The sequence below is a fragment of the Medicago sativa genome, chromosome 7 (genome assembly GCF_051527215.1).
Source record: "Medicago sativa cultivar Bolivia chromosome 7, Bolivia_mono, whole genome shotgun sequence".
NCBI classification, from domain to species: Eukaryota; Viridiplantae; Streptophyta; class Magnoliopsida; order Fabales; family Fabaceae; genus Medicago; species Medicago sativa.
This window is the reverse complement of record NC_140755.1, coordinates 14,993,847-15,007,292: the sequence shown is the minus strand read 5'-3', so window position 1 is coordinate 15,007,292 and position 13,446 is coordinate 14,993,847. Positions and strand designations below refer to the sequence as shown.

At 32.9% G+C, this 13,446-nt stretch overlaps 1 protein-coding gene across 2 annotated transcripts; it reads left to right on the top strand.

Moving 5' to 3' along the window:
- Window positions 1–7,192: 7,192 nt before the first annotated feature.
- Window positions 7,193–12,409, top strand: LOC146904507 (PI-PLC X domain-containing protein At5g67130-like). Of its 2 annotated transcripts, XM_085722863.1 has the most exons (8): window positions 7,193–7,553; window positions 7,646–7,768; window positions 9,883–10,020; window positions 10,142–10,240; window positions 10,470–10,773; window positions 11,674–11,897; window positions 12,021–12,107; window positions 12,199–12,409. In XM_085722863.1, exons 1-8 carry the CDS (start codon window positions 7,470–7,472, stop codon window positions 12,232–12,234), a joined length of 1,095 nt encoding a protein of 364 aa, XP_085578989.1. In that variant the 5' UTR covers window positions 7,193–7,469; the 3' UTR covers window positions 12,235–12,409. The 2 variants fall into 2 exon arrangements, with proteins under 2 accessions (XP_085578989.1, XP_085578990.1); XM_085722864.1 differs by lacking the exons at window positions 7,193–7,553; window positions 7,646–7,768 and adding an exon at window positions 9,533–9,562.
- The last annotated feature ends 1,037 nt before the right edge of the window (window positions 12,410–13,446 follow it).

The window sequence follows — 13,446 nt, the reverse complement described above, 5'->3', positions numbered from 1 at the left end:
TTGGATTGGTTTTTGTAACGTAAAAGTAAATAAAACAATAAAAGTTGGTTTTAAGAATATTAGAGAGAAGTATGGTTAAGACCTTTGAATCCTCCGAAGCTCTCCTATGGTAATTTGCACTCCTAGTTCAAACAATGATTATTTAGTTTCACGACAGATTAACTTGGTAACTCGCAAGTGACTACCCCTTGACCTAGAATTCTACCCGCAAGTGACTACCCCTTAATCTCTTAAGTGAATTCGAAACTGTTGGAGGTATTAAAAGAACATTAATCCATATGTCATAATCTAATAATGATCTATCTCTAGCTTGATTACTTAGGTTAAACCTATTACCTAGTTCATAGTCAAAAGCCGGGGCCAGTGGTCATTCAATCTCTACGATCAATTTGCATATTCATAAAGCTAGGGTCAGTAGTCGATGATAAACATACAAAAAGCATTAAACAAAAAGTATTATGAATAAAGACTAAACTTTCATTGAAATTTAAAGGAGTTCAACAAATTAGGGTTCCCATAGGATTACATCAGATTCATCTCAAGCTTAACTACAAAGAGATTAGTTACTCATAGCTAAAGTACAAGATAACTAACATAAAAACAAGGGTTCATACATGTAATGGATGATTAACTATAAGTTGGGATGGTCTCCCACCAGATCTGCAAAGCCTCCACTCCAAAATATGCCTTTTCTCTCTAAAATCGCGAACCCTTATGTCAAAAACGGACTTTTCTATATATAGGCCGGTGAAAATCGGACCCCGAGCCCAGAAATTCGGTGCCCGAAGTCAAAAACGCGTTCCCCAAGTTTGTCAAAATCGGTGCCCGAACTTTTCTATTCAGGGCCCAAATTTTTACGAATCAAACTACTCTTCTGGTGGTTGGAATTCGGTGCTCGAATGCTTGGATTTGACGCCTGAATTGAACTTTGTTGGAAATCCAAATTCTACAATTTTTGTGCTTTTTTGGTTTACAGCTCCATGAATTACAATGAATATCACCTAAAATTACATGAAAAATGCCTACTAAAAGTGTAATGACAGGGTGTCATCAGAGAACATAGAGCAAGAGTCTTAAAGTGTGGATTCAAAAGGTTTATTGAGAAATCAAAAGGTTTATTGATGATGTATTTTAATCATTTCTTCCATTTTTGCAAGGCTACCATGACAATAAGTAGATAAATCTCATCTTGTTGGGATTAGAGGTAAATTAATCTTATCATATAAGCAATATATATATATATATATATATATATATATATATATATATATATATATATATATATGATTCTAGACTTCTAGTTATTCATGATATTTGATGTTATTCTTGTTTTCCATGCTTTGATCTTATAGATTTGAATTTTTATTGAAAAATACTTTTTGAATCTAGGTTAGAATAACATCTATTAAACCCTAAATGCTAAAAATGGTTTTAGGTTTTGATAATAACATTATGTATCAAAGCTTGATGCTATTGTATTGCTTAATAGGCTGAGAAATCGTCAATTAAACAATACGATTGAAATCACAACATTATTTAGACATAAATGATGTTGTCGAGGATATGTGGTAATATCTAGTAATAGCTAGAATCTATATGTGTGATCATGACGATATATGCGACGTTTAGTCAGTGAAGTCTAATCCCAACAGTTTTTAGTCTGTATCAAATCTCGTTTATTTACCGCATTATAGTTCGAATAGGTTTTCGTAACAAACAATCATTTGAACCCTAACTTAGAATGATAACGATTGTTGATCGGCTTATAATATAGCGCGCTGTTCCCTGTGAAAACGATATAAAAATTACATCAATCTCTATAAATCTTTGGTGTTCTCTTCTCCTTTAACCTATTTAGTTTTTGCAAAATCAATTTGATATACGATGAGTTTAATTGCCTTGTGAGTGTGATTGAATATTTTCCTGAAACCTAATTTCCATTGATCTTTGTTAAGACCAATTCAATATAAATTCATTGACTTAGCATATAGGTGATTAACTTGGGATAATCATATATCAAATTTGTTTGTTTCTTGTGGTAGTGATTTCTTGATTAAGATTATTGTGTGTAATAATATATACAATTCAAGTGAACTTTCGTTTGATTTGAATTGCTCAAACACATTGTATATCTTGCTATCGTTAGCATTCGTTGCATAAAATTCCATAGTCATTTGTTTTCAAAAGAATTTCAAAGCCACAATTTCGTAAATTTTTTTTTTGGGAAAAGCTATTGAACCCTATAGCTTATCGCTGTATCCGTCATATTGAACCAGTAAGATTCATCTGCCTCAATCTCGAGCATACTGATGGAAAGAAATTCAATAACAAATGCGGTAGCAAAAGAAGGACCATTTTTGGATGGGAATTGGATTGGTTTTCAGTAGTAGATGCATTACACATTTAGGAGTATTCAGGGGGCTTTGGAAGTTACCGGTTGTTGCAGCAGAAAGTATTAAAGGAAATAAAAGGATTAGTGAAATGAAGTCCTACTGTTGTATGTAAGTGCTACTACTGAACCAACACATTTGGTGCATTGCTTGCTTTATGTCAGTGCAACTGCTGCAAATTATTTATATTGTTGGTGTATTGGTGTTTGAGACTATTGTTGTTAGATTGCCTCGTTTGGTTGGATTTTGTTTGTGTGTTTGATTGTAAATGTGATTTGGATTAATGTTATGTCTTTTTTTATATTTAAATTTATGTTTTTCTATTACAATTAATCACAGTTGATGCTATCGGTGTGTCCGTATGGGTCACTACACTAGTTCTTAGGTTGTGTTTGGTAACATAAAAAAGCTAGCTTATAGCTTGTTGGATTAGCTTACAAGATAGTTTTGATAGAATGAGATGTGTTTGATAAAAAGCTTTTCTCACTAACTTATAGCGTTTTTTAAGAAGCTAATCCAAGTAACTTTTGAGCTTAGAGCTTGTAGCTTTTTACATTTTATTCCATTTTTAACCTTTAATATTATTATTTTTTATTAAAAAAACTACCCACGTAAAAGGAAAAAACTTCCCACGTAGTGCTTAATTTTTTTTGAAGTTTGCTTTACATTGGTTTCTATTTGATTTATTTTTTCCTGCTGGTTGAAATATTGTTCTAGATTTGATTTTTTTTTTACACGGTAACTTCCTATTAAATTCATATTTAAATATTTATTTATTCCTTCAAAAAAAATATCTGTAAATATTTATCATTATTTTTTTCTTTGAACATATTTTACCAATATAAATCTTAGAAATAATTTTCCATAAAAATATTTTGAAATAAATTAAAATTATTAAGATAAATTTGTAGTTAAATTATTTATGGGTAAAAAAAGTTAAATTTTTTTATAAATTAAATTTATAATACATTAAACATATATGTAACTTCAAAAGCTAATTTTACCAAACACTTTAATTTAAATCAGCAAGCTTTTTCAGCTATAAGCATTCAGCTATCAGCTATAAGCTAGCTTTTCAGCTATCATCTAGCTTATCAGCTATAAACTAGCTTATAGCTTAATTTTACCAAACACACCCTTGACTATATAAGCCTTCACCCAACAGCCCATCCTCTGACACATGTATTTGCGGCTAATAAATAAAGGCAGATTTGTTCCTCGTATCTTTCGAAGTATGGTTCCAATGCATCACCCACGAAAATACATGAATACACGAAGGTGTGATGCATGTACAATTAAAAACTTGTTACCTATATTTAGGCAGTTAGGCAATGCAGGTGGTTGGTTACCCAGAACTTGTTATTATTTTCTAAAGTTAATTGTTTAAATTGATCATCTAACATATATAGTTTGTTGTTTTTTTTTTAAGAAGCTAAAATGGTATACATTACTGAAACAGTATGGAAATTTTACTACAAGAAGTACCAAAAATCCAGTAGAAAGAGTATCAATTTACATCCAAAAACAACGAGAAACAAATAGAAAATGAACAAGGGTCAAAGCAACCCCAATACAATATTTATATATACCCAAACAAGGTTAAGGATTAAGCCACCACAAATGATTAGAGAAATACAAATTAGAACAATTCGCTTTCAGCAACCAATAAGATTGAAACTTAATTTTGTCGAGCATTTCTTGTAACAAGGCCTCTTGTAGACGAAAGACTCGAACATTTCTTTAAATCCAAATCATCCACACACATACAAACCAAATGACGGTAAAAGTTGAGTGGATACTTTTTGATAACCCGCCTAAGGTGCCAAATTGAGATAAATGATATGGCACATGTTCAAGATACATTGTGTTGAAACTAAGCTAGTTAAAAATATTGTACCAAAGTTTACCAAAAAAATCACAAGACAGTAATACGTGCCTTGCATCTTCCATCACGCCACATCCATCCACAAAAAGATGAGCATTAGGTTGTAATATTTGTCTTTTAATTAAATTGTCTGTTGTTGATAAACGATTACACAGCAGACGAAAAGCAAAACGACAGACTTTTAGGGGCACCTCCTTATTCCAAATTTTTGTTGTGTGATCGGCTGCCAAGTTGTTGACCGATGGCATCATATAATTATAAGCATTTGTTATGTTGTATTTGATGGACACGTATCAATGTCAAATTCACCTGTCATAAAGATTAGGCTGCAAAACAATATTAGTTAAGAACTTGCAACACTCCCAAGCTAATAACTAACATCTCCACTTCCAAAACTCACTTTTCTCCCCCAACCTAAGAGAATACATTTCAACCACCATTGCCATTTCATTAATAGCAAGATTAAAAATGCGATTAAAATTATTCTTCAAAACCATGTCATCTACCCAAGGATCCGACCAAAATATAGTTTGAGTACCATCACCTACCTCCCGCCCAACATTAACATCAAACAACCCCCTAACTCCCACACCAACCCCACTTTTAATATTAATCACATATTATTCCACCATATTGAATTAAATCGCCCATGCTATCGTTCCTCCTACCTCCCTGTATCTCGCTGCTAAAACTATATACCACAGGCTCCTAATCTCAACCCTCATCCTCCAACATCATTTACCAAGTAATGTCAAATTAAATTATGTTATCCATCCCACCAAAATAAATTTTGAGTACCATCATTTACCTCCACGCTATTTTCCTAATATCCCCCCCCCCCCAAAAAAAAAAAAAAAAAAGATTTAATATAGGAAATGGTACCCACGAGAGCCTTGAAGAAGGAAAGAAAATAGACCGAAAGAGAGGACAAGACAAACTTCAGTAGTAATAAACGACCACCCAATGATAGATTTTTACTCTTTTAACTTGATAATCTTGAATTAATTCGATAGAGCAAATGACGCCAACAATTTAACTTACAAGTATTGCCACCTATAGGAAGCCCCATGCAGAGGAAAGGTAATCGGGCCAATTTACTGTTAAGAACAGAAGCTGCCCAAGAATCATGAACGTTAACACCAATTAACATACTTTTATGAAAATTCACCTTTAGACCAAACACTGACTAAAAAAATGAGTGATAGGAACTAGATCATTAGCGACATCTTAAACCAGAGAAAAGTCCAGCCTCCACTAAAGCATTCACCATAACATTCAAGCCTTCGGTTGCTATTAAAAATAAAAAAGGTGAAAGTGGGTCACATTGCCTCAAACCACGTTCAAATTTGAATTCATCTGTTGGGCATCCATTGATAAGAATCCATGATCCACTTTCGTCACAAGGTAGGAAAATTCATTTTTTCCATGACTACTTCAAGATAGGACCAATCTATTGAATCAAAAGCCTTCTCAAAACCAACCTTGAAAAGAAGTAAATCCTTTTTCAGACACTTAACATCTTCCACCAACTCATTAGCAATCAGAGTTCAATCAAGAATGTCTAGCATGAATAAAAAGTTCATTGTATTTCGGAGATTACACTACTCACAACCCTTCGCAATCAATTGGTGAGAACCTTAGAAAGAACCCTGTACAAACTTCCAACCATAGAGATGAGTCTGAAATGATTTAGGCATTGCAAGCTCTCAATTTTAACAATTAAAGCAATAAAAGCACTATTAATATTATTTGATAACTTCCCATTCCTGTGAAATTCAGAGATAAAACGCATAATGTCTTCCATTAATTCTAGCCAAAAGTCTTTGATAAAGTCAAAATTAACACCATCTGGACCTGGACTCTTGATGTCAACTATGAAAATTTTGATTAGATCTCAACATGGCCCCACATTAAGCATTTTAAATTGAGATTATCAATGCTAGGTTTTTCCACATCAACCAATCGAAAATACGACATAATTTGACATAATTTCTATTTTTTGACTTTATATTTTTTCCTTAAGAACATAAAATCAAGAAAAATAATCCAAACTTAAATTTTTTAATAACGTTAAACTAGGAAAAAAATTTGAATTTTCCTTGTAGACATAAAGTTGAATTTTTGCATGCGTGTTTAGGATGTTAAACTAAGACTTTCCACGTAAAATTGTAAGTTTCCAACAAAAAGTGGATTAATTATAAATTCTTAATGCGGAAAAGCTTAAAGTAAAACCACGAAAATCTCAACCTAAAAATTGAATTTTATCAATTTCACTAGGCAAAGTTGCGGTCATCGATTTCCATTTATGTAGTGAAAGCGAAATGTTTTTGTCTTTGGTCTACACAAGGCTTATGGCTTCGAATTCATAGAATGATATAAACCAATTATTCATTCGTATAACTTTTAACGAAATTATTATCGCATTATCAACCATTTTTTTAATTGTAAATTATCTGTAAATGTTTCTTGAGTACAAATGTCTTCCCTGTGTCAAATGAATGTAAGTGGTACATGAGCAAAGATGAATCGTTGAGGAAAATTTGAGTTCAATTCTTACGTAGAACAATTTTCTGTCGGACTATGTTTACCTTTCGATTGAATTCCAATTACGACCCCTTTCCCAATGAGGGTGAACATAAAAAAAATCTCTTTACCTTCTTTTTGAAGGAAAAAAATCTCTTTACTTAAATTTTAATATAAGGAAAAAAATTGTAAACTACCCATAAAAAAATCATATATCCTATAAATAATAATAATTTGGACATAAAAGAAATATTAATTCTTGTACCAAATAACGTACTACACTATTTTGTTCAAACATGATCTTTTTTTGTAGTCCTTAAAAAAAAAGATCTTTTTTGTGGTCTTCTATCATTATCTGTAATTTATAATTATTCTTTATATGGAGCGATGGTTGAAAACATTATTTATTGCTAAAAAAAATTTGAAAACCTTTGTACCAACAATGAAAACATTTTGCCCAAAAATTTGAAAACCTTTGTACCAACAATGAAAACATTTTGCCCACGATGAAAACCATTTATTATAGAGTAACGGTTTTCCCTATAATTTATCTAAGTACTGAGAATATACCAAATTTACTTCGTTTTCTCAGTCAAACAGAAAATCCATCATCCATTAATATATATAAACTATAGTCTCTCTTGTTATTCATTTCTTTGTTCATTGTCAACATGGGTTCTGTTTTGTTCATGCTTATGTTAATTCTTCCATTGGTTTATAATGTTGCTGCTGATTGTTCTAATGGAGCTTGCAAGGTATGTATCTCTACATTGATACAACATTATCAAATTTATTAATTGTTCTTATCAGTTAATTACTTTGTTTCAAATTATGTTTAATTTGTTAGCTTGGTGATGAGTGCAATTCTGATGAAGATTGTGGAACTGGACTCTACTGTTTCGATTGTGCTCTTGAATTTGATGGGAAAAGGTGTGTGAGATCATCTGTTACAGATCAATTCAAGCTCATTGTAAGATGATACTTATCTCTTCAATTATATATATTTTTTGGTAGTACGATGTTTCTGATTGATGTGTGTGTCCAGTGTCCACCGACAGAGCACCCATGATATGACATTGACACATCTTATTATATTTAATTAATTTTTTTCTTTATCAAATTATTATTAGTGTTGACGTGTGCATTTTATGTCTGCACTAATGTTACATTGCATTTTGCATAATTTTCTCAGAAAACTGACCCACACAAACACAAAAAGATTGTGTAGCATCCTACAACAACCATATGGTGGTTGGATCACTTTGATTTGTCCCGTTGCATTTTTCATGTTTGGTGGGGCAGGAAAGAAATTATTTCTAAACCATTTCACATTGAGAAATACTTTTTTTTTAGGGGAAATTGGAGGAATACTTGGTTGTTCACACCCAAAGTATACATCATTTAATAATTTTAAAAATATATATTATTTAATTTTTGTTCTTTTTTCTTTTTGAAGGGTGTACCTAAACTTTATGTCAAAACCTTGTGAGTTGTGACCATAAAACACCTTTGTCTTCACATCATCTTTGGTGGGATCGACAACAATACAATTTTTAGTCAATTACACTTTTACCCCCTTCAAATATCGTGATTGTATGATTTTAAAACCTTATATTTTTCTTCTTTGTGATAATTTGTGTAGCCTCCTCTCATTTTAGGCATTCTTTGTTAAAGTGGAATGCAACTCTCATAGCCAACGTAACTTTTCTTTAAAATTAAAAAGGAAAAAGACAACAAAATTTTTGAAACTATTATTAGAGATTTCCTTCATTTCGGGTGGCACTTCAGTGCCATTGAAAAACTAATGGTATGGTGACATTACCAATCAGGTGCTGACACGTGGCATCTAGTTATTAAAATAAAAAAAATAGTTTAAATGAAAAGGAAAGAAACACAAACACATCCCTCCGCCGCACAAACACATCCCTCAGCCGCATAAATCTAATTTCAGATTTGGGATACTTTTGAATGTTTTTCTATATCAATGGCCGTTCATCGTATATGACATATTCCTCTTCTTCAATTGTTTTATCGTTATAGTTATTAATTTTAGTCTCAGTTCACACAAACTTAGCATCCACCACTTACCTTAACCTTCCAACACTCGTATCACAACCTTCTTCAAACTCATTCAACAAATTAGCTACTTTCTTCCATTTTTTTCTACTCTTCACTCTTCTAGCGACAATAACCGCCGCCACTGCACACGCCGCCACCGCCACTGCCGCCGTCACTCCCACTACCACTCTTCCCATCTTCACCGATCGATCAAACTACATCAGTACGACGCCATTTTCCCACTCTCCGAAGATTTCTCACCGTAAGAAAACGTCGCCGTTTTATCATGCACGCAACAAACTTAAAACGAAAAATAGCTTTAGAATAATTAAGATTAAGCAAAAATGATTTGATTTAACAAACTCCAGTGAAACAGGAAACGGAAAACTCGCCGGAGATTTAATTTTCCGGCGAAAGTAAGAGAGAGAAAGTAATGTAGAGAGAGAGAGAGAGAGAAAGAAAGAAGGGGCGGCTCCGGTGGAGGGATGTGTTTGTGTTTCTTTCCTTTTCATTTAAATTCTTTTTTTTTATTTTAATAACTAGATGCCACGTGTCAGCACCTGATTGGTAATGTCACCATACCATTAGTTTTCCAATGGCACTGAAGTGCCACCCCTTCATTTCATATGCACAAGCTGATTTTTGGATGACGGTAACACGTCAATCAATACTTATGTGAAAAAAGAATAAAATGAGAGACCGAATTGTACGGGTAAAAATCCTCTCCATTTATAACTTTCTTCATTTGTTGCAATTTGGAGAGAGATAGACACAAAAAAATAAGTTGTGGGTCCTATCACTAAGTGGATCCCACCATCATTATTTTTGTTGTGTCTATCTCTCTCCAAATTGCAACAAATGGACAAAATTATAAATGGAGAGGATCTTAACCCGAATTGTACACCCACAATACTTGATCAAACATGCAATTAACCCTACAGTTTTTCTTTTAACGTAAAAAGACAAAAAAATTGAGTAGTGTTAATCTTGATCTCTTGCTAATTGTTCCAATTTTTCTATGTACAGAATAATTCTCTACCATTCAATAAATATGCATTTTTGACAACGCATAACGCATTTGCAATTGAAGGGGAACCATCTCACACAGGCGTGCCTCGAATTACTGTCACCAACCAAGAAGACAACATCACCCAACAACTTAACGTATGCTATTTAAATTACAAATATATTATATGGTTAAAATATCATGAATTTTCAATTTTTTAGTAGCTTATTGACAATGTTAATTTCACTCACAATTGTTTCAATAATGGTTAATTTGTAGAATGGAGTTCGGGCACTAATGTTAGATACATATGATTTTGATGGAGATGTGTGGTTATGTCATTCATTTCAAGGCCATTGCCATGACTTCACAGCATTTGTATGTAAAATTTATCTACCTAATTTATGTTTGTCTTTATTTTTCTATGCTTTTAGAAGGGTTTGGATCCTCTGAAGTCGCTTTAAACGATTAGATAAAGAGAAAAATAATCTAACGATCTGTAGTAGTCAACTGCATCGTAAAATCGGTTGAACATGATTTATTTTAACATTAGATACGGTTTACAATTTTTTTTAACTATAATCAATAACTTTGTGCATACTGTTAGGAACCAGCTATTGACACATTGAAGGAAATTGAAGCATTTTTGTCAACAAATCCGAATGAAATTGTCACACTTATCTTGGAAGATTATGTTGAAGCCCCAAATGGTTTGACAAATGTCTTCAACAAAGCTGGTCTTAAGAAGTATTGGTTTCCATTGGCTAGCATGCCAAAAAATGGTGGAAATTGGCCTCTAGTGAGTGATATGGTAGCCAAAAACCAAAGATTATTAGTGTTCACTTCTAAAAAGGCCAAGGAACAAAGTGAGGGCATTGCTTACCAGTGGAATTACATGGTTGAAAATCAGTGTAAGTAAACACCATCTATCAAATCTATGCATATATCTAACACAGGCCAAACTTTATTCCACTAATTAGGGTCAACGAAATGTATAATGCGAAAAGTTTCATTAACCGAGTGTATAATGCGAAAAGTTTATTCACCGAGTGTTGAACCTGGTACCTTTTGGTGAAGGGGCGCATGCATTTGCCACCAAACCATTGCAAAATAGCGATTTGATGGAAAAACATAAATAAATAAATATTCACTAAGTTCTTTGAATATGTGAGAAATAGCCATTTGATGGAAAAACATGAGTAAATAGTCACTTTGTTCTTGGAATTTGTGAGAAAGCCTTACTATAGTCTTTGTTTTACAATTACAAAAACATACATGAATGTACTTCAATTTTTGGTTAATTTGGTCTTTGAATGCGTCTTTTATTGGTTACTTTGGTGATCATATATGTCTTTCATTAGTCAATTTGATCCATTGAAATTGAGATTGAAATTACCAACAAAAAACTGTGTATATATTTATTTATGCAATTTTGACACATTCAAAGACAATTAGTGATACCGCCTAACACAATTAGGGATCAAAACGGTTGTTTACACATTTCCCACCCAACCCTTTTTTTGTTGTAGTACAATTACACTAAATGGTTAAAAAACCAACCTAGACGGGAGATTCAACCGATTAAACTTCGAACCAGGCTTTACTAAGGTTCAGTTATTTTGGCGGTTCAGTTGCAGTTTCGACGCATTTTAAATAGTTTAAAGCAGTTGAATCATGACGAAGATATATTGCCATTGCCGTGGTTAGATGTGGTTTGGTTTTTAAAATATTTGTTTACACGAATTTCATTACTACTAGTTCGTTCTCATCAACACAACCATTTTTCTAATACTTTGTTTGCCATTTTGCAGATGGAGATGGTGGAAGGAAAGAAGGAAGTTGTCCAAACAGGGCAGAATCACCTCCTCTTAATGACAAAAGCAAATCCCTAGTCTTGGTAAACTATTTTAGAACAGCTCCATTTAAGCCAGTCACATGTCAAGATAATTCTGATGGACTCATTGACATGTTGCACACTTGTTATGGTGCTGCTGGTAACCGTTGGGCTAATTTTGTTGCTGTTGATTTTTACAAGGTTGATGATTTAAGCAAATTTTATCTCTAGCTTATTAGTTATTTCTTCTAAATTTGGTTGCTTAAGAAAATAAAATTTACTCGAAATCCTTATATTATTTAAAATTTGGTGGTTAAAATGTAGAGGAGTGAAGGAGGAGGGTCATTTCAAGCTGTGGACACTCTCAATGGAAAGCTATTGTGTGGATGTGATGATGTTCATACATGTGTGGTAAGGAAATTAACTTAACTCTTAGTGTATATTATAAATTAATATAAAGAGTACCAATAATTATGAATTTATGTTGATTGTTTAATTTCAGCCTGGATCAACATCACATGCTTGCTCACCACCATAGAAAGTACTAGTGACAAGGGAAACAGCTAACCGGAAATAATTCAGATGTTTGATTACTATTATAATTTTCAGTGATTGAAATATGAAAGCATTACGCTTTACCATAGAATTATGCGATATTAATTTCAATATTCCCAAAATATAAAGATATTTAAAAATTAAAGTTAAATTAAAAATTGTGTCAAGTAAAAGTTTGAATCGAGATGCAATTAGTTTAAATTATTTTTTTTATGGAAAAAATGCAATTAGTTTAGGGAATCATGGAATCATAGGGAAGAAGGTCAAAATGATCAAAAAAAAGCTAGCAATTCTAACCAAAGCTATTAACGCTAGTTAACCTATCAATTCTAACTATAGTTGATTATTCATACTGTAGTAGTCCCCCTCAAACTCAAAATGGAAAAATTCACCAATTTAAGTTAGAAATACAATGAAAAATACAATGATTATTCATATTTGAAGTAACTAAATAAAATGGGGGGTAAAATTAGCAAATGACAAGAAACTGATAGGAAATGAGGTAGCACAGTCCCAATGTTAAATTCTGATTCACCCATAGCCCAGGCCCAATAGAAATAGCAAGGAATTTCAGTACGGTATTGCCAAAGCTCTACCAAAAGACTGCTAACAGAAGACTGCACGAGACTGCTAACAGAATGTGCTTTACCAAAAAGCTTGTACTAAAGGTGTTTTTAAAAAAACGCTTTTCCATAATCTGATGCAAAATAACGATTGGTTCAGCCTGTTTTCCGACGAAGAACCAAGAGGCGAAAGGCCCCTCGTTGGCGACACCGCAAACAGAGCTACACAATCTCACCGGAAGTATGTGAATGACGAATTCCTTGGACGCTTCAGAGACAATTAATGAAAACAGAGTCGCAAATCTTCATGTTTGGTTCAAGAAACTGCAATTTCTTTTTGAACAAAGAACATAAAATCGTCATCGTCAACGATGTTGCTGGAAGAAGTAGCAATAAAACAAGAAATCTCCCCAATCTTCATGAAAAATCCATCAAATTCTGGTTCAATTACAGGATTGGAAAATGGATTAATTGGAGACTCGAACCTGCCGAAAACAATGCGATCAGAAGAACCTAAATTTTCCAAAACGTGTGCCGAAACTACGAGGACTTCATCGTCACTGGAATCTTCATCTTCAACAGATGTTGAATTGGAAACAGAAGCATCATCATCTTCCTCCCTGTGGTATCTC